We start from the raw sequence: 21,193 nt of genomic DNA, 5'->3' as shown, positions 1-21,193 counted from the left end.
GGTACTTCACCATTGGGAGGCTTTTCATGCGGGAACAGCTTGCGTACTGCGCGTAAGGACGTCACGTCTCTGAGCATGGTGGATCCTGCGGATCCAGTTGGTTTCTGCGCAGACGTCCCTCTTCAAGGTGAGTTGCGAGTTTAGCCTTTGCGCAGACGTCCCTGTTGAAGGTGAGTCTTGCAGGTTCAACTGCGCAGACGTCCCTCTTTGAGGTGAGTCTTGCGGGTCCAACTGGGCTCTGCTGGGACCTACCACTTCAAGTCCCCCCAGTCCAATGTTCTTCTCATGAATTGTTAATAAGTGAGGTGAACTTTTGGACTTAAACAAAGGGTTTTGAAAAGGGTTTAGTTTTAAGGTTTTCCATGGGGATTCTTCCCGCGGAAGTCCTAATGTCACGTGCAGAAATTCCCGACTTTTCTGCTTGATCTTTGGGTATGATGCGGGTAGGTCTGTAACCTCCTCGCAAGCCAGGAGCGTTGAGTTCCACTTGTATAGATTCTCCATGAGGTTTTGGTAGTTTTGAACATAGTGATTAATTATGTTAAAACAACCAATTCCATCTTGGAGCTTCAAACAATGTAGTTCTCGACGTTCCCGCTATGCGGGGATGTTATTTCCTTTTCCGCAAGCATGGCCCAGAAGATCCTTCTTGGTTTCAATTCCCTGCTGAGTGCTAGGTATGTGAAGGGTTTCGCCTTGATACTGTACCCGCACTCGTCTTATAGTTACTTTACTTCCAAGGTATTCCTGGCTTCAATTCCCTGCGGGTGCTAAGTATGTGAAGGGTTTTGCCTTGACACTGTACCCGCACCCGTCTTATAGTTACTTGGTCGCCGAGGTATTCTTGGCCTCAATTCCCTGCAGGTGCTAAGTATGTGAAGGGTTTTGCCTTAACACTGTACTCGCACCTGTCTTATAGTTACTTGGTTGCCAAGGTAAGGGGTATAGTCCCGCTTACTTTTGAATCTTTTTGAATCTTTTTTAAATTTGAAGAGTTGGTGAAAGGATAAGAACAGTCCAAACTGTTGAAACGTCGTCCGACGGTTTCTTCTGACAGTGTCAGGACGTGCAGGAAGTTATGGCGACGTGACAGTATATGGTCATTCCAGACGCTTTTTTAGGCGCGTGGGCGCGAGTTTTCGGGCGCGTGGCCGCGAAGTTTACGGCACACGTCCTGTCAACAGCTGTTGCCAGCTTGCTTTTTCCACGTGTCATAGTTTCATTGGACCTGCGTTTTCCTCTCTCCTCCGCATTAAATTCATCGCATTCATTGCGATGAGTATATAAAGGGGGAGAGGATGCAGCTTAATCCACACTTTCACTTCTCTCTTCTTCTTCTAAACGATTTCCGGCGAATACTCTAACGTTTCCGTCGAGCATTCTCCTGAAATCGTTCTTCTTTACATCCCAAACATGTCTTCTCATGATCCTGAGGTTACTGTCGAGGAGTCCGATGCATACCTCGAGAATCCGTCGTCCACGTCGGACAAGGATGACAAGAGTACTGCTGGCGAGTGCCAGTGTGCTCTTCCGGTCGACCTCTATCAGTACGTCGTCAGGAAGTTCATGCTCGAGCCTTTCGAGCCTGAGTTTCCTGCATCTCATCAGACGGTGTACGATGCCCCCAAGGGCAAGATAGGGGTGTACGCTGCATTCTTCGTCTATGGGAATCTCAGGTTCCCATTGACGAAGTTTGTATACCGTGTTCTGTAGAGACACGGTGTGCATCTGACTGAGGTACACCCAATGGCGATCGCCAAGATCCGCCATTTTGAGTGGGTGTGTCTCATTCTGGGTGTGGAGCCCCATGTTGACCGCCTGATGACCTTCTATTCCTGGAAGTGCATCCAGGGGTGGTATACCTTGGTCAATCGGATCAAGGGTTTGAAGATCTGCACTACCGAGCGCAGTCTTCGATCTTGGAAGCGGGAGTTCTTCTATATCTCCGCTCGCGTCATCCATATAGCGATGACGTTCAAGAACGGGAGAGCTCTCCCGAACCTTCACGCCTTTAATCACCAGGAGGCGGAATGGTTCTCCAAGGTTTCCCGGATCCAGTCTCCGGTTTACCGCTTTGTGGAGTCCGGGATGGTGATGCTCGGGATGAGCCGGGTGTGGAAGGAGGCGTCACAGATTCCCATCGTCCTCGAATACGGTTTGAACTCTGTCCCTTACGGTATGCTTCATATTATCCGTTAAGTTAGGGTTTTTGTTCTAACCGTTTTCTTTTTGTTTTCAGAGGGAAACGACTTGCAGTCTCTCCTGCAGCCGCGGGAGAGTGATGGTCCCGCTCGGATGGGTACTCGTGCTCTAGATGAGAACGAGTTGCCCATCCTTGAGCAAACGGCGGATCGGTTCGTGAAGGTCTACCCGCCGGGCCACCCGATTCTAAGCGCCACGCGGCCAGGTAAGGAGTTATTTAACCCTCGACCTGTCAATGCTCAAACCTCTGCTGGAATTCCTCTAATCTTGTCATCTTCTGATGAGGAATCCGCAGATGGTCCATTCTTCGGGAGGAAGAAGGCTGCTGGCGGGAAGGGGAAGGCAAAGGTTGCCTCCACTGCCGATCCGGTGAATCGGTCTGACTCAGAGACCGAAAGCGAGGAGGTGGCGGGGAACCCTGGTGGTGTTGAGATCACTCCTCCGGAGGTTGAAACGGCTGTCACCTCCGGGCAGCCCAGTACAGCGACGGTGACTGGCGTAAAGAGGCCGGTTCCATCGGGTTCGTCCCCGCCTGTTCGTACCTTCAAGCTCAAGAGGACTCGTAAGTACAAACTTCCTTTACTTTTAACTTCATATCTTTCCGCCATTATACTTATATATCTTGTCTTCGTGTAGGCGTGGATGCTACCTCATTCCAGGGCGGAGCGGGGAGGAGCACCTCCGGACCCATGACGGTAGGTTTGGTCAACCTACCTGAGGCGATGACCCAGGCGACTGCGCCTGCTTCAGTTGTTGGTTCAGTTGCTCACCCGGTTGAGCCAACTGTTCCAACTGTGACGACGTCCCCGCCGGCTGTCAGTGCCATATTCACTGATTCCTTCACTGAGCCGGCGGTGAGTGTTTCTGAGGATTCTTCCACAGCCGCGGCCGCGATTGTGAGTTCACCTCCGGTGAGTTCACCTCCGTTGGTTTCTACCACGGCGGCCTCCGCTATGCCTCCTCCGGCGCCGGCGACTACGGCCGGTCCTTCAGGTATGTCCGGGGTTGGGGCGTCAAGCCAATCTCTGCCTCCTTCCCATCTGCCTGACCTCTTGGATGGATATCCGTTAGGTTCGGGTGATGGGTTTGGCGGCTACAGGCCTGTCGTCGACCCTACAGGTGCGTAGGGTTATTTTGGCCTTTTATTATTTATATATATATATATTTTTATATCATCTTTTCCTAACTGCTTTTTGCTTTTCCAGTGTCGGATTCCAATGAAGTGTATGTTCCACGATGGAACATCAGCCGAGGAACAACCCTTCGGACGCCTGTGGAATGCGTCGAGTGGGCGCGCCACGCCACCCCAAAGGGGGCGCTGGGGGAAGCAATGTCAAGCTACCAGGAGGGTAGGTTGACAAATGAGCTCCGGATTCTCCTAGCCCGGATGCAGCCGCGCGTCAAGCTGCTTTGTCGTGAAAACGACAAGTTAAAGGCAGCTCTGATCCAAGAAGTAGCTCAGGCGCGGGCTGTCCGAGAGGAGAACAGGAGGCTTTCCGCTGTTGCTGCGGAGAAGGAGAAGGCCTTCAAGGCCCTCGAGGTTGAAGTTCAGGCCCGTCTCGAGGCCCGTTCCAAGGCTGCCCAAGCTGTTAACGAACAGCTTCGGCTGGCTAAGGAAACTGCACGGAACGCAACTGAGAGGGCCACCAAGGCTGAAGCTGTTGCTGAGCCTCTACGCCTCGAGAACGAGGAACTTAAAGCCAAACTAGAGAGGCTCCAACAGGCTCATGATGCCTTGGTCATGGAAGACGCCAAGAAGCTCCAAGAGATCTTGGACCAGAGGGGCGTGCTTGACCATACTGAGCGTAAGCTAAAGGGCGTCGAAGAGGCTGCGGCTAAAGAAGTGTTGCTTGCCAACCTTAACAAAAGTGAAGCCGAACGCGCCCGTAACCAAGCTCAAGCTGCCCTCCAGGAGGCTCTGGTTACCAAGGAATGGCTTCTACGAGAAGCGTTGTCGCAGGTAAGCTTAGCTTCATAATGTCTTCACGCTTTTCTTTATACTTAGAAAAGGTTTTGATACTTGTATTTTTGTTTTGTAGGTTGTGCATCGGGTCTTCACGGACACATCATATGACGATGCCATGAGCGCCGCCCTCAACGCTTCTCATGAGGATGGGGAAAAGGCTGGCTTCCTGCTTGGTCTAGGGTTCGTTGAGAAGGGCATCCCGCCTTCCAACTTCTATTTATATGATGTAGATACTGAAGCTGCTTATGACCAAGCAGTGAACCAGTATGCTGCATTCCCGCATCCAGTGGTGGAGAAGGTGAACGAAGTTGCTGCTGCTGATGATGGGTTAACCATTCTCAAGACCTTCCTTGAACCGCCACAGCCAACTGATGGTGCGGGTACAAGTGAGTTTGGAGGGAGTGGTCCTGAAGCTTGAACCTTTAGATCCCTTCCCACTGTTAGGATAGGTTTATGTTTTTGTATAGATCTACACTCTTGTAGGCGGGTAGATACCCGGCCATTCTTGTAATACTTGAATTTTTATGGAATGTAAATCTTTTGTGCGGGTAGGACCGTCACTCTTGCTTTATAAACGTTGTACGACTTGCTCATGCATATTATAGTTTAATTTGGCACTTGTTTTGCCGCATAAACAATATATGATTCGCTTGTGCATACTTTAGTTTAACTTAGCAATTTCTTAAGTACTTTGAATAAGTTAACCTATCAACGTGGCAGATAATAGGTTAAATTTTTGCTTCCTCTTTCGTGATTGTGCGGGTAAGACCGTCACTTGCACTTAGTAGGATGGCTAAACTTTACCCATATCTGACCTGCGTGGAGGTTTTCCTCATTTTTTCCTTGAAGATATTTTCTAAGTGTTCTGAATAAGTTAACCGTTCGACGCGCGGTTGTCAATAGGTTAAAGTTTAGTTTCCTCTATCATGATTTGTGCGGTTAGGCCCGGCACTTTCATTTAGTGGGATGACCGAACTTCACCTATGACTGACCTGCGTGAAGGTTTGCCGTTTTTTGTGTTTATGCGGGTTTTGCCGCCTTCCACACGCAATGATTTCTTCACACTTATTTATGCGGTGAAAACCGGCATATCGGTGTTTTGAATAAATTAACCGTTCGACGCGCGGTTGTCAATAGGTTAGTTCGTTGTCCTCTATCATGATTTGTGCGGTTAGGACCGACACTTTCATTTTAGTAGGATGATCAAACTTTACTTATGACTGACCTGCGTGAAGGCTTTCCTTATATTTTCTTTAACAATTTGTCGTTTTGTGTTTATGCGGGTTTTGCCGCCTTCCACATGCAACGACTTGTTTTCCCACTTATGTATGCGGTGAAGACCGGCATATCAGTGTGGAAAGTTCATGTAAGTATAAATGTAAGACCATCAGCGTCAATGTGATTAGGAGAATCATTTCCATTAGAAGTGGCTCTGGGCCTTTTCTTTTACAAGTTTGGAATTGATCTACATGCAGACTGTGTAATTGAGCTCCCTTCCATGTTCTTGGGAGTGTCGTCGAGCCTTTCGAGCCTATATGCACTTGGTTCGGAATCTCGTTGTTTACGCAGTAAGTAGTCTCCGACATTGAAGCTGCAGTTTTATTCGTGTTTTCCCCAACTGGGGTTCTACACGCATTAGCCTGCTCAGCGTTCATTACGCCACGAGGTGCGTGAGCGTCCCATCTCTGACAAATGCTTCGACGATGTCCTTCAAGTCTACGCATTCCTCGGTGTTGTGGCCTCTTGTCCTGTGGAAGTCACAGAATTTGCTCTGATCAGCGTCGTGACGCTCTCGGATTATTGGAGCCTTTGGCCATGGGAGCTTCTCGGTGTCTAATATCTCGGTGACGCTTTTGGTGAGTGGCGTCCATCTGGAGTTCCGGTTTGACGACGGCATGTTATCCTTTCCGCCTAACCGAGGGTGCGAGCCGGATGAGGTGTCAAAGTTTACCCTTGACTGCCAAATGCCTAGCTTCCTTTTTTTTGTTTAGTCGGGCGGTAAGGACATTGTTTTCTCTTGTTTTCTGGGTGTAGAGGTTTGTGCTCTGGGGAAGATCTCTACCCAGTTGCTTTTCCGTTTCCGCGAAGCGTTTAGCTGCTGTCATGATGGCATCCCATGTGGACGGCATGCCATCTTTACCCGTTAAGGTGCGGATGAGCTCTGGGTCTTTTGTGCCCTGGATGAAAGCAGCGCGAACAAGATCTTCGCTAATACTACCCAGACTTAGCTTCTTTGAGTTGAAGCGAGTAATGAAGTCTAGCAAAGATTCATCTTCCTCTCGAATGCAATTGAGGATTGTCCATTGCTCTTCGGTATACTTTCTTTGTTGGCTTAAGTGTTGGCTAAACTTCTGTTGGAAGTCTGCCCAATCATAGATGTGGTGGACCGGTAGACGGTCGAACCACGCTCTGGCTGCTCCAACCAGCGTCATCTGGAACATATAACACCACGTGGGTTCCGTCCAGTTGCTGACGGTTGCCCCCGCTATGAATCTGTTCAAATGATCGTCTGGATCGGATATACCATCATAAGTGCCGATGTTGGACATCTGTTTGGCACTTCTTGGGGCGATTGCTTCCGCAATGTCCCTTGCAAACTTGGAGGTTCCCGCATTTGCAGCGGTTGGTCTGAAGGTTTTAGAGAAGTCACGTGGGTTTCCACCCGCGTTTTTTGGTTTGAAGGTTTCTCCAAAATTCCATCTCGGTTGGAAGTCCGTGTCCTTACGCTTCCCTTTCGCCTTATGGCGAGGGTTTACGTCGGTGTCGGATTCCTCCGAATCATTGTCCAAGTACTCGCACTCATTGCTCATGTTGAGCTGTTGAGTGCTTCCAAATTCGTCAGCCTGTTGGAGTGAACGTAAGCGTTCATTCAACTCAGCTTGGAATTCCCTTTGACGTTTTTCCGCCCACGCTTTAACTTGTTCAAGTGTTTGGCGGGGGTGCCTCGTCTGTTGTCTTTCCACCTGGGTATCAATGAATCCCAGGGGAGGATTGTTTACTGTACTTGCCCCGGCTCGGGTAACCGGGGTAGTGTTCGTAAAATTTACTGCACTTGCCCCGGCTTGGGTAACCGGGGTAGTGTTCGTAAAATGTGTGTATTCGCCGGTGTTACCCCCAGTAGCTGGGGTTGTGGTTACCGGGGTTTCTTGGTTACTCCCTGGCCTGGGGACCGGAGTAACGTTAACCATCTTTTCGGAGGTTTTGAAAAAACTGAGAATTAGTTCTAGCTTTTATGCACGGATGGCGCTAATGAAGAAACACTAATCGACCCCGGGCAGATTACGGGTAATCTGGGGGTTAAATAGATGTTTCCTACGAGAGGTTAGATCCGGCAAAGATGGTTCTTCTGATGACCTGCAAAACAGACACCGTGAGCTCGTCACTGAGAAGGGGGGGTACCTCCTTGTGACCACCCTCCGGCGTGAGAATCAGACTAGATTGCTCTTAAATATAAGTGTATATTAAGAGATTGCTAGAGAAGATAAGATAATGAGATATATGATAATGTAAGATAATATAATGTCTATACCATTCCAAGGTGTTGGAGTATTTTTAGCCGAAGGTAGGTTTCCAAGAAGGTACAGCCGGCTGAATAGTATTCCTGTTCTGCCAACTGTGGGCTACGCACATGCCATGCTGGCAGTTGGTGGGTAGGCAGCGGCTGATAGGGACCAGGCCAGCTGTGTACTATTCCTTATCCACCAACTACAGGCTATGCACGTGCTACGACAGGTTGGTAAGTAGGCAGCGGCTAATAGTGACAGGGGTTGGTGAGTAGGCAGCGGCTGATAGTGACCAGGCCGGCTGTGTACTATTCCTTTGTCACAGTGAGCGGTCGCTGCTTTGGTCAGACCTTTTGTCCATACCTCGTCAGGTACAGTACAAAAGGTCCTCCAGTAGCGTACGGACTGGCTCATTTGGGCGGGAGTATTCCCGGCTTTGGGCGGGAGTGTTCCCGGCTTGCTCACTCCTTCTTCAGGTGACATTACTGAATTATTTAAGAGTTAAGTGCCTTGTGCGTGTAGCCTTGCTGCGCAGGTAGCCTTCCCTGATGGCTTGTACCCGCATCTGCGGGAACAGGCGGGGTACTTCACCATTGGGAGGCTTTTCCTGCGGGAACAGCTTGCGTACTGCGCGTAAGGACGTCACGTCTCTGAGCATGGTGGGTCCTGCGGATCCAGTTGGTTTCTGCGCAGGCGTCCCTCTTCAAGGTGAGTTGCGAGTTTAGCCTTTGCGCAGACGTCCCTGTTGAAGGTGAGTCTTGCGGGTTCAACTGCGCAGACGTCCCTCTTTGAGGTGAGTCTTGAGGGTCCAACTGGGCTCTGCTGGGACCTACCTCTTCAATAGTAGAAACTGATGATCTAAGACGAACGGGAGAGAGACAGGTTGCTGAAACAACAGACAATTCGATTTGTCATTGTTAAATGAGAGAGAGGATTTGCTGTTCCATTGTTGTAGCAAGTGAATTTAAAGAGAGGACATATGAAGATTTTAGGGTTTCATCAAAGGGCGATTGTTTTTATAAACTGACATCGAGAATTAAAAGGAAAACAAGGATTCAATGGAATTCAATTGCTCAATTGAAGGCGTCAGTTCATAAAGGAACAATTGAATAAATCGCCAGAAGAAAATTGTAACGTTGTGAATCAAGTTGCAGGCGGTGAGAAATAATAAATATTACGGTGTCTTATGAGAGAGAGAGTGCGGGGAGATGAAAAGTTGTTATCTCTTTTATAATGTAATATAGATATCTCAACTTATATTTATTCAAACTAATTATTTATAAGTTCAATTATATAATAAACAATGATTTTATAGTTAAACGATAACAATAATCCGTAGAGATAAATCGTTTCATCCATAATATACCAATCATAATTGTAACTCAAATCAAATCGAAATCTTAAATTTGTTATACATATTATATTGTTATAATTCACTTATAATATTATTTAATTAGGATTAACGTCGGTAATTCTCGAGGAGTGTGATTATCGTTTCTTTTCGTATTCATTCTCGTTTGGCTCGTTCGATCAGGTGAGTTTTATCATTCCCCTATTTTACTCAGTTTTCTCAAACGTTTTGTGGACATATCCGTATATCATACTTTATATATACATATCTATACATACATATCAACAAATAGCAAACGTGTAATTGTGTGTGATTAATCAAATCTACTTGTTATGTGCTTATTTGTTTTTGTATGCAATCGTTTGACATATCCCCTTGGAGAGGGTTCTCATTCTATTGACCACCGCCCGAGTCGCTTGGCAACGGTCTTATTCTCTTTATATGCTCATGGTTGATTTACCGGCGCCCGATTCGCTTGGCAATGGTTTAATCGACAACTTACTTGCTTATGGTTTGATTTCATTACTGCATTTATTACGTTTTGCTTATTTATTATTATATTAACATTATTTTTTGTGTCAAAACTTGGTGATAAACTCACTCAACATGTTTGTTGACAAAACTCCATTTTCTACGCATAAGCAGGTTGCCTGAGTTGAATGATGGACACTTAGAAAGACCTTAGGATTATAATGAAGACATATATGGATTTAGACTTGTATTTATTTATTTGAATTGTTTGGTTGTATTTGATTATTGTGTGTATTATTTGAATAAAATAATTAAATAGATATTGTCACATTTTATATATGATAGTATCTTCGAGCTGTGAGCCATCTGATCACGCCTCGGCATTTCCGCCTTAGGTTGGGGTGTGACATAAGAGGCGGGGCATTTACTTATAAACTAAGGATCTCTCCTGTCCACGGCCGATATGGGATTTGCCTAGGGTGTTTTATATATATATATATACACATGTATAGGAGAGTGATATTTTGAGAACCTTGTTGAATTTTAAGAACCAAAGAACTTTATTCTTGACCACATATTTAATTAAATATATTATATTATATGGTTGAGATTAAATGTGATTAAAAAATTAAAGTATGAAAGAATAAAGATGTAAAGTGATTACACAAATTTAAACGTCCGTTACACATATGAAATAAGTCGACTCGGTGCATAAAAAATTCTGTAATTTTTTACGTATATGTAATCCACATATATTACGTATGCGTAAAAAAATTCAAAAAAAATTGTTATGTTAAGTTCTACCGAATCGAAACTAAATTAACCAACAAAACCGCACCGAAAAAACCAAACCGAAACATTAATTGACGGTTAATTTTTTGTTATTTTTGAAAAACCGAAATTTCGGTTTCGATTCGATTATCTATTTTTAAAAAATCGAACCGAACCGATTGACGATGATAAAGATTATCAAGATGATGAGGAATGGACTAAACTTTTAAGATAAATAAATAAGATGATGAATGAAGATCGGGACTAAACTTTTAATGCTTTTTAATTTTTAAACTCTATTTAGTAACTTTGTATTCGTATAGTTCCACATAACACGTGCCTATTTTTGTTTTTTGAATTCAATATATATGTGGACTGTGTTACTCTAGCACGTTCTTATATAAGCTTAAAATATACATTTTCATTAAAAATTTTCTTTTGCGATGTCAACACATAATTGAGAAAAAAACCGAAAATAACCGAACTGAAACCGAAAAAACGAAAAACCGAATGGTTTGCATATTCAAATAACTTATTACTTCGGTTTCGGTTCGGGTTTCGTCTAATAACCGAGGCCGAATTAAACAGTGCTCAGCCCTAGCTCAAACCAAATAAGGAAGAGTACAACACTAAACATAAAAATTTTGAATCAACGTGATATAGGATTTCTCAAAATATCAAACTTACAAATATTATACAGTTTTTGTAAACATATATTATGATTGTAACAACAAAATCAGAAAATAAACCATAAAGAAAAACGACAGAAAAACAACAACATAATTCAACTTAACGGCAAACTCCCTCTTGTCTTCTTCCATCCTGTCCCATTCCTTCTTCAATAGCTTCAATCTCTTAAATTCCCTACGACGACTCCACCTCTCCTTGTCATCCATCACTTTCCGTCTCACATTATTCTCTTCCGAAAATGCCCCTGCCGTAATTACCAAAAACTCCCTCCCATCCAAACACTTAAAATTCAAATCCTGCAGTTTAAGCATCACGTGCTTCACGTGCAACCCAACTGACCCGACATTAACCCCCAACACCAACTGTATTTTAACCTGCACCATGTCATTCGGGTCGGATCCGGGTAAAACGGTAACGAACCGGAGGATCGTGTCGTTACCCATCCAGTCTTGTCGGGCGGTAACCGGTTTGATGCTGGATATGTTTCCGGACCGTTTCCGGGTCGGGTCGATTATGATCCAGCTTAAGGAAATGGACTGTTCCAGATCCGATAGTGTTGATTGGTCCGCCCCGGTGAGTTCGTCGACTTCCACGTTGACGGGTTTGGATATTACCGGATCCTGTTTGGATCCGGATCCGGGTTGGTTGCAGGTCGGGTCGTCGGAGAATTCTATTTGCAAGACTGATGATAGGAAGTCTGACGTCGCGTTAGTGAATTGTACGGCGGAGTAAACGTTGTCGTTTCGGTATTTAATATCGACGGCTGAGATGAATTGGGTGAACTCAGATGGAAGGTCTGGATGCTCACGTGGTGTGTATCGATGACGGTAGTGGTTGGCGTCGGTGAGTAGAGCCGGAAACGAGTCTTCGAAAAAGCTCCGGTGACCGGAGGGGAAAGTGTTGATGACGTCAGCGACACGTGGGTGTGTGATTGATGGCCACGTGGATTTGGAAATGTTGAACCAGAGAGTGTCGTCAGAGCAAAGGGTCTGGAGGTGGGAGGATACGGCGGCGGTGGTGGAGAGCGACGCGCCGTCGAGGCGGGGTAAGATGTGGGTCTGAACAACGTCGTTGGGGATATCGGAAAGACCGGTGGCCATTTTGAATAGAGTGGTTTCGTGTTTCTTTTTAAAGGCCAAATTTATAAACAAAACATAAGATGCAATTGGCAAGCCGGAAAAAGCGCGAAAGGAATAAAACACAAATGGAACAAACCAAAGAGTGGTTTTGTGTGGAGTGGATAATACTATGTGGGAATTGGTGTTTTTATATCGGCTAGCCATTTTATTATTTTGTTTAAATGGGATTTAATAATATTATTGAAGAGTGATACGTAATCCCTTCTAGAAGTCGTTACGGTTGTTGGAATACTATAATGTTTTATTTGTAGGGTTTTAGCTGTATTTGAAATAAGTTTAAAGGTCACATGGGCGTGTATTGTAATTAATTAAGGTGTGATTAATAAAATATTTGTAACTTGGAACTAAACGTAGCGTAGATTTGCTGGATGATTAGTGTCATGTGTTATTTATTATTTTCTAAAGAAGATTAAATGTATATGGTTCATATTTTAAGGGAAATACATTTCAATTTGTTCTCACTACGTAAGATATGAAAGAATTTTAAAAACAATCATTATGCCATTAAGATTAAAAAAAGGGGTAGAAGTTTTATTAAAAGAAAATATTGTTTTTAAAAACGTAACATCTAGATTGAGTACAATATTTGTGAATCTAGGAAAAACCAGAGTGTATTTATTGATAAATGCATTTCAAATCTTTTGTAAAGTAATTATATGTGTTGGAGAATGAAGGTGGGTCGCCAAAGTGGTTCACCATGTCAAAATCAACATCACACATACATACCGAAGATCACCGAAGATCAAAGTAAGTTAATGTGTCACATGTCTTAGTTTTTCAATTTTTTTATGCATTTTGCTAAGGAATTACTCTATATAATAGTAACTAAATTTTGAAATTGTTTAAATTATGTTATTTATTAAATATTTTGTTCCAATCAGATCGCTAAAGTTTAACTTTTGTTCCAATCCTAAGTATTTTACCTGGATAGCAGGTAATCTAGGTTTTTTTTTAAATAGTTTGATATTAAATCATATTTTTTTAAAAATTGAAAAAATTGGTGAAAGTTAAGAAAAATAATTTTTAATTGGAAAAATGGCAAAAAAAAAATTTTTTTAAAAATTAAGTTACGGTTTTTTAATAAGAAACTGCCATTTTTTTAGAAAAATTTCAAAAAGATAGTTAAGTGATATTAAATATTTAATAGTATAATTATTAATTGTTTCAATAAAAAAAGAACATATTAGTTATATTGTAATTTTTCAGATTTTTTTTGAAATTTTCAGTTCTTTTTATTTTTTTTCACAATTTAAAAAATTATTTTTTTTCAATGTTTACTAATTTTCTAATTTTTTAAAAAAATTATTATGCAATGTCAAACTATTTAAAAAAACCTATATTACCTGCTATATATGTCAAATATCTAGGATTGGAACAAAAATGAAACTTTAGTGGCCTGATTGAAGCAAAATATTTTATGTATCACCTGATTGAAATAATTTTAAAACTTGATTACTATTGTAAGGAGTAATCCCTTTGTTAAATTAAGATCAATTTAAATTGAATCTCTTGAATATGACTAACCAAAATCAGGGAATATAGAGAGGCCAAGAAGAAAATATCTGTTTGATAAGTGGACATGGAATGTATTAATGAAATCACTTGTACTGTGTCAAGTCAATCTCATACATTGTTCCTGGGCACATGTCTCATAGATCTTGTCCTTATTTGATACCACAACTTCACTTGCCGCCAAAGAATTTCACATATTTCACCTACTAATGTTTACTCTTTTTTATCAATTTATCTTGACAAGTGAATTTTTTTACTAAATATTATAAAAAAATAACCATCTTTCTAGGTTCTTGGGGATGAATCTAGAGCAAGTGGGCTGGGGGGGGATATGGTGTGGGGGCTGGTGGTTTTGAAATTATGATTTTTAAAAATAAAGACCAATGTTTATTTAATACTTTTCTTTCTAAAGTATATATTGAAAAAAGAATTGTTGTTTCGAAATTAAATTCTTTGATCCAAATTATTCGTTCAAAAAAAATTCTTTTGATGAAATAGGTAAATGATTATGATGCAATCCTAGGAAGCCCTACTTGATTTCTTGATTAAGAAACAAGAGCATTTCCTTACAACCAAGTTAGTTATCAAATTATATGAATTTCTATTAATTGGTTTCGCTATTGCTTTCTTATTAGATTTTCTTCTTGTTTTACTTTTTCTATTTCTGTACATTGATTTCTTAACATTGTAATTTTTTGTTTAAGAAAAAAAAGAATATCAAAAGTTTCTCAATTTCAGTTTCTTTCTTCTTGTTTCTTGGAGCCTAACCTAGTCAACGGTAATAACTACAAAGACATAAAACTGTTATTGTAGTTTGTGTGCATTATCAAACTCACATTGACTAATGAATAGTTACTGAAGAGGTAGGTCCCAGCAGAGCCCAGTTGGACCCACATGACTCACCTTGAAGAGAGACGTCTGCGCAGAAACCAACTGGATCCGCAGGACCTACCACGCTCAGAGACGTGACGTCCTTACGCGCAGTACGCAAGCTGTTCCCGCAGGAAATGCCTCCCAATGGTGAAGTACTCCGCCTGTTCCCGCAGCTGCGGATACAAACCATCAGGGAAGGCCACCCGCGCAGCAAGGCTACACGCACAAGGCACTTAGCTCTCAATAATTCAGTAGTCACCTGAAGGAATGAGCAAAGCCGGGAACAATCCCGCACAAAGGCGGGAGGGGGAATACTCCCGCCCAAATGAGCCAGTCCGTACGATACTGGAAGATCTTTTGTACTGTACCTGACGAGGTATGGACAAAAGATCTGACCAGAGATACGACAGCCCATTGACAACAGTATGGCGAGCAGCATGCGCTTGTACTGTATGTCACTATTAGCCGCTACCTACTCACCAACTCCTGTCATACCACGTGCATAGCCTGCAGTTGGTGGAAAAGGAATAGTACACAGCAGGCCTGGTCACTATCAGCCACTGCCTACCCACCAACTACCAGCATGGCACGTGCGTAGGCCACAGTTGGTAGAACAGGAATACTATTCAACCGGCTATACCCTCTTGGAAACCTACCTTCGGCTATAAATACCCCAAATGGTATGATCTTATCATCTTATCTTGTATCTTACATCTTATACCTGATATTTGCTCTAGCAATCTCTTAATACACACATATATTTAAGAGCAATCTAGTCTGATTCTCACGCCGGAGGGTGGTCACAAGGAGGTACCCCCCTTCTCAGTGACGAGCTCACGGTGTCTGTTTTGCAGGTTATCAGAAGAACCATCTTTGCCGGATCTAACCCCTCGTGGGAAACATCTATTTAACCCCCAGATTATCCGTAATCTGCCCGGGGTAACTTAGTGTTTCTTCATTGGCGCCATCCGTGCATAAAAGCTAGAACTTCATTTCTTTTCAGTTTTTTCAAACTTCTGGAAAGATGGTTAAAGAAACTCCGGTAACCACAACCCCAGCTACTGAGGGGAATACCGGCGACTACACAGTTTTTACGAACACTACCCCGGTTACCCAAGCCGGGGCAAGTGCAGTAAATTTTACGAACACTACCCTAGTTACCCAAGCTGGGGCAAGTGCAGTAAATAATCGCTCACTGGGATTCACCGATACCCAGTTAGAGAGACAACGAACGAGGCTCCCCCGCCAAACACTCGATGAAGTTAAAGCGTGGGCGGAAGCACGTCAAAAAGAATTCCAAGCCGAGTTGGATGAACGCTTACGTTCACTCCAACAGCCTGAGGAATTCGGAGAGTACTGGGACAATGATTCGGAGGAATCCGATAGTGACGCAAACCCTCGTCATAGGGCGAAAGGGAAGCGTAAGGAAACGGACTCCCAACCGAGAAGGCGTTTTGGAGAAACCTTCAAACCAAAAAACGTAGGTGGAAACCCACGTGACTTCTCCAAAACATTTACACCAACCGCTGCAAAGGCGGGAACGTCCAAATTTGCAAGAGACATTGCGGAAGCAATCGTCCCGAAAAGTGCCAAACAGATGTCCAACATCGGCACTTACGATGGTATATCTGATCTAGACGATCATTTGAACAGGTTCATAGCGGGGGCAACCGTCAGTAGTTGGACGGAACCTACGTGGTGTTACATGTTCCAAATGACGCTTGTTGGGGCAGCTAGAGCGTGGTTCGATCGTCTACCGGTCCACCACATCTACGATTGGGAAGACTTCCAGCAAAAATTTAGCCAACACTTCAGCCAACAAAGAAAGTATACCGAAGAGCAATGGACAATCCTCAAATGCATTCGAGAGGAAGATGAATCTTTGCCAGACTTCATCACTCGCTTCAACTCAAAGAAGCTAAGTCTGGGTAATATTAGCGAAGATCTTGTTCGCGCTGCTTTCATCCAGGGCGCAAACGACCCAGAGCTCATCCGCACCTTAACGGGTAAAGATGGCATGCCATCCACATGGGATGCCATCATGACAGCAGCTAAACGCTTTGCGGAAACGGAGAAGCAACTGGGTAGAGATCTCCCCCAGAGCACAAACCTCTACACCCAGAAAACAAGAGAAGACAACGTCCTTACCGCCCGACTAAACAAAAAGCGGAAGCTAGGCATTTGGCAGTCAAGGGTAAACTTTGACACCTCATCCGGCTTGCAACATCGGTTAGGCGGAAGGGATAACGTACAGTCGAACCAGAACTCCAGATGGACGCCACTCACCAAAAGCGTCACCGAGATATTCGCCACTGAGAAGCTCCCATGGCCAAAGGCTCCAATAATCCGACATCGTCACAATGCTGATCGGAGCAAATACTGTGACTTTCACAGGACAAAAGGCCACAACACTGAAGAATGCACAGACGTAAAGGACATCGTCGAAGCATTTGTCAGAGATGGGACGCTCGCACACCTCGTGGCGTAACGAACGCTGAGCAGGGTGATGCGTGTAGAACCCCAGCTGGGGAAAACACGAATAAAATTGCAGCTTCAATGCTGGAGACTACATACTGCGTAAACAACGAGATCCCGAACCAGGTGCATATCGGCTCGATGGCACTCCCATCCCAACAACATGGAAGGGAGCTCAATTACACAGTTTGCATGTAGATCAATTCCAAATTTGTAAAGAAAAGGCCCAGAGCCACTTCTAATGGAAATGATTCTCCTTAGAACATCGATGCTGATGATTTTACATTTATACTTATGAACTTTCCACACGAATATGCCGGTTTTCACCGCATAATTACGGGGAAAGTCGTTGCGTGGGGAAGGCGGCAAAACCCGCATAAACCCAAAAAACGGCAAACCTTCACGCAGGTCAGTTAAAGGTAAAGTTCAGTCATCCCACTAAATGAAAGTGCCGGTCTATCCGCACGAATCATGATAGAGGAAACTGAACACTAACCTATTAACAACCGCGCGTCAAACGGTTAATTTATTCAACACTGATGCCGGTACTCACCGCATAATTACGTGTTAAGTCGTTGCGTGGGGAAGGCGGCAAAACCCGCATAAACCCAAAAAACGGTAAACCTTCACGCAGGTCAGACATAGGTAAACTTTGGTCATCCCACTAAATGAAAGTGCCGGTCCTAACCGCACAAATCATGAGAGGAAACCGAACCTATTGACAACCGCGCGTCGAGCGGTTAACTTATTCAAAATACTTTAGAAAATTTCTAACAGAAGGATGAGGAAAACCTCCACGCAGGTTAGATGTAGGTAAAGTTTAGCCATCCTACTAAGTGCAAGTGACGGTCTTACCCGCACAATCACGAACGAGGAAGCAAAACTTCAACCTATTATCTACCACGTTCAAAGGTCAACTTATTCTAAACACTTAGAAAATTTCAAAGGAAAAGATGAGGAAAACTTCCACGCAGGTCAGATATAGGTAAAGTTTAGCCATCCTACTAAGTGCAAGTGACGGTCTTATCCGCACAATCATGAAAGAGGACGCAAAACTTTAACTTACTATCTACCACGTTGAAAAGTTAAATTATCTAAGTACTAAAGAAATTGCTAAGTTAAATCAGAATATGCGTGAAATAAACAAGGCAAGGGATTGGCAAATAATCTTTATTCCATCGAAATTCAAATATTACAAAGATTGCTGGGTACATACCCGCATACAAAAGAAGCTATACAAAAATAAAAATCTACTCTAATGGTGGAAAGGGATCTTCAAGATCAAGCCTCAGGACCACTTCCACTTGGACCCGCACCATCAGTAGAGTGTGGCGGTTCAAGGAAAGCTTTAAGGATAGCTAGCCCATCATCAGCAGCGGCAACTTCGTTTACCTTCTCCACCACCGGATGCGGGAAGGCGGCATACTGATTCACTGCTTGGTCGTATACAGCTTCAGTATCCACATCAAATAAAGGGAAGTTGGAAGGCGGGATGCCTTTCTCAACGAACCCTAGACCAAGCAGGAAGCCGGCCTTTTCCCCATCCTCATGAGAAGCGTTGAGGGCTGCGCTCATAGCATCGTCATAAGATGTATCCGTAAAGACCCGATGCACAACCTACAAAAAGAAAAAATACAAGTATCAAAACCTTTTCTATTTACAAAGAAAAGCGTAAAGACATTATGAAGTTAAGCTTACCTGAGACAACGCTTCTCGAAGAAGCCATTCCTTGGCAACCAGAGCCTCTTGGAGGGCGGCTTGAGCTTGGTTACGGGCGCGTTCGGCTTCACTTTTATTGAGGTTGGCAAGCAACACTTCCTTTGCAGCAGCCTCTTCAACGCCCTTTAGCTTCCGCTCAGTGTGGTCAAGCACGCCCCTCTGGTCCAAGATCTCTTGGAGATTCTTGGCGTCTTCCATCGCCAAGGCATCATGAGCCTGTTGGAGCGCCTCTAGTTTGGCTTTGAGTTCCTCATTCTCGAGGCGTAAAGGCTCAGCAACAGCTTCAGCCTTGGTGGCCCTCTCGGTTGCGTTCCGTGCAGTTTCCTTAGCCAGCCGAAGCTGTTCGTTAACAGCTTGGGCAGCCTTGGAACGGGCCTCGAGTCGGGCCTGAACTTCAACCTCAAGGGCCTTGAAGGCCTTCTCCTTTTCCGCAGCCACTGCGGTAAGCCTCCTATTCTCCTCCCGGACAGCCCGCGCCTGAGCTACTTTTTGGATGCGAGCTGCTTTTAACTTGTCGTTTTCACGACAAAGCAGCTCGACGCGCGGCTGCATCCGGGCCAGGAGAACCCGAAGCTCATTGGTTAGCCTACCCTCCTGGTAGCTAGCCATGGCTTCCCCCAACGCACCACTGGGAGCTGCGTGACGAGCCCACTCCACGCACTCCACAGGCGTGCGAAGGGTTGTTCCTCGGCGGATGTTCCATCGTGGAACATACACTTCATTGGAATCCGACACTGCAAAAAACAAAAAGCAGTTAGGAAAAGATGATATGAAAAAAAAAAAAAAGGCCAAAAGAACCCTACGCACCTGTAGGGTCGACAACAGGCCGATAGCCGCCAAACCCATCACCTGAACCCAAGGGAAATCCGTCCAAGAGGTCAGGCAGATGGGAAGGAGGCAGAGGTTGGCGAGAAGCCCCAAGCATACCTGAAGGATCGGCCGTCGTTGCCGATGACGGAGGAGGCATGGTGAAGGCCGCCGCGGTAGTAGAAACCAACGGAGGTGAACCCACCGTAGGTGAACTCACAACCGTGGTCGCCGCTGCGGAGTCCGCAGAAAAAGTAACCGCCGGCTCAGTGAAAGATTCAGTAAATATGGCACTGACAGCCGGCGGTGATGTCATCACAGTTGGAATAGTTGGCTCAACTGGGTGAGCAACTGAACCAACTGAAGCAGGCGCAGCCGCCTGGGTCGTCGCCTCAGGTAGGCTGACCAAGCCTACCGTCATAGGTCCGGAGGTACTCCTCCCCGCTCCACCCTGGAATGCGGTAGCATCCACGCCTGCACAAGGAAGATAAGTATAAATGATGGAAAGCTATGAAGTTAAAAATAAAGGAAGTTTGTACTTACGGGTTTTCTTGAGCCTAAAAGTGCGGACAGGCGGGGACGAACCCGATGGAGCCGGCCTCTTCACGCCGCTCACCGTCGTCATCCTGGGCTCTCCGGAGGTGACAGTCGTCGCAGCCTCCGGAGCAGTGGTCTTATCACCACCAGGGTTCCCCGCCACCTCCTCGCTCTCGGTCTCTGAATCAGACCGAGGCACCGGATCGGCAGTGGAGGCCACCTTCGCCTTCCCCTTCCCGCCGGCAGCCTTCTTCTTCCGCACCAACGGATGACCATCTGCGGATTCCTCATCAGAACACAAGATTAGAGGAATTCCAGCAGAGGTTTCAGCATTGAGGGGTCGAGGGTTGAATAACGCCTTACCTGGCCGCCTGGCGCTCAGGATCTCGTGGCCTGGCGGGTAGATCTCCACGAACCGATCCGCCGTCTGTTCAAGGATCGGAAACTCGTTCTCATCTAGAGCACGAGTACCCATCCGAGCGGGACTATCAGTCTCCCGCGGATGCAGGAGCGACTGCAAGTCGTTCCCCTCTGAAATAAAAGAAAAACAGTTAGAAGACAAACCTATATAAACAAAGAAGACAGAGCATACCGTAAGGGACAGAGTTCAAACCGTATTCAAGGACGATCGGGATCTTTTGCGCCTCCGCATCCTTCCACACCCGGCTCATCCCGAGCATCACCATCCCGGACTCCGCAAAGCGGTAAACCGGAGATTGGACTCGGGAAATCTTTGAGAACCATTCCGCCTCCTGGTAGTTGGAGGCGTGAAGGCTGGGGAGTGCTTGCCCATTCTTAAACTTCATGGCAAGGGGGATGGCGCGAGCGGAGATATAAAAGAACTCCCGCTTCCATGAACGAAGACTGCGCTCGGTTGCGCAAATCTTCAAACCCTTGATCCGGGTTATCAGAGTATACCACCCCTGGATGCACCTCCAAGAGTAGAAGGTCATCAGGCGGTCGACGAAGGGCTCAACGCCCAGAATCCGGCACACCCACTCGAAGTGGCGAATCTTTGCGATCGCCATCGGGTGTACCTCGGTCAGGTGTACACCGTGCCTCTCCAGATGACGGTACACAAACTTCGTCAAGGGGAACCTAAGATTCCCATAGACAAAGAATGCGGCATATACCCCGATCTTGCCTCTGGGGGCATCATACACCGTCTGATGAGGTT

At 45.1% G+C, this 21,193-nt stretch overlaps 1 protein-coding gene across 1 annotated transcript; it reads right to left on the bottom strand.

The window, feature by feature from the left end:
• Window positions 1–10,980: 10,980 nt before the first annotated feature.
• LOC143622115 (F-box protein At2g27310-like) lies at window positions 10,981–12,054 on the bottom strand. Its single transcript, XM_077093354.1, has one exon. It carries the CDS (start codon window positions 12,052–12,054, stop codon window positions 10,981–10,983), a length of 1,074 nt encoding a protein of 357 aa, XP_076949469.1.
• Window positions 12,055–21,193: the final 9,139 nt, after the last annotated feature.

This window comes from Bidens hawaiensis, unplaced genomic scaffold (genome assembly GCF_021521415.1).
Source record: "Bidens hawaiensis isolate Kalapana, Puna unplaced genomic scaffold, B.hawaiensis_p1.1 tig00003022_1, whole genome shotgun sequence".
Classification (NCBI taxonomy): domain Eukaryota; kingdom Viridiplantae; phylum Streptophyta; class Magnoliopsida; order Asterales; family Asteraceae; genus Bidens; species Bidens hawaiensis.
Note: the sequence above shows the minus strand (reverse complement) of the source record. Positions and strands in the feature narration are given on the sequence as shown.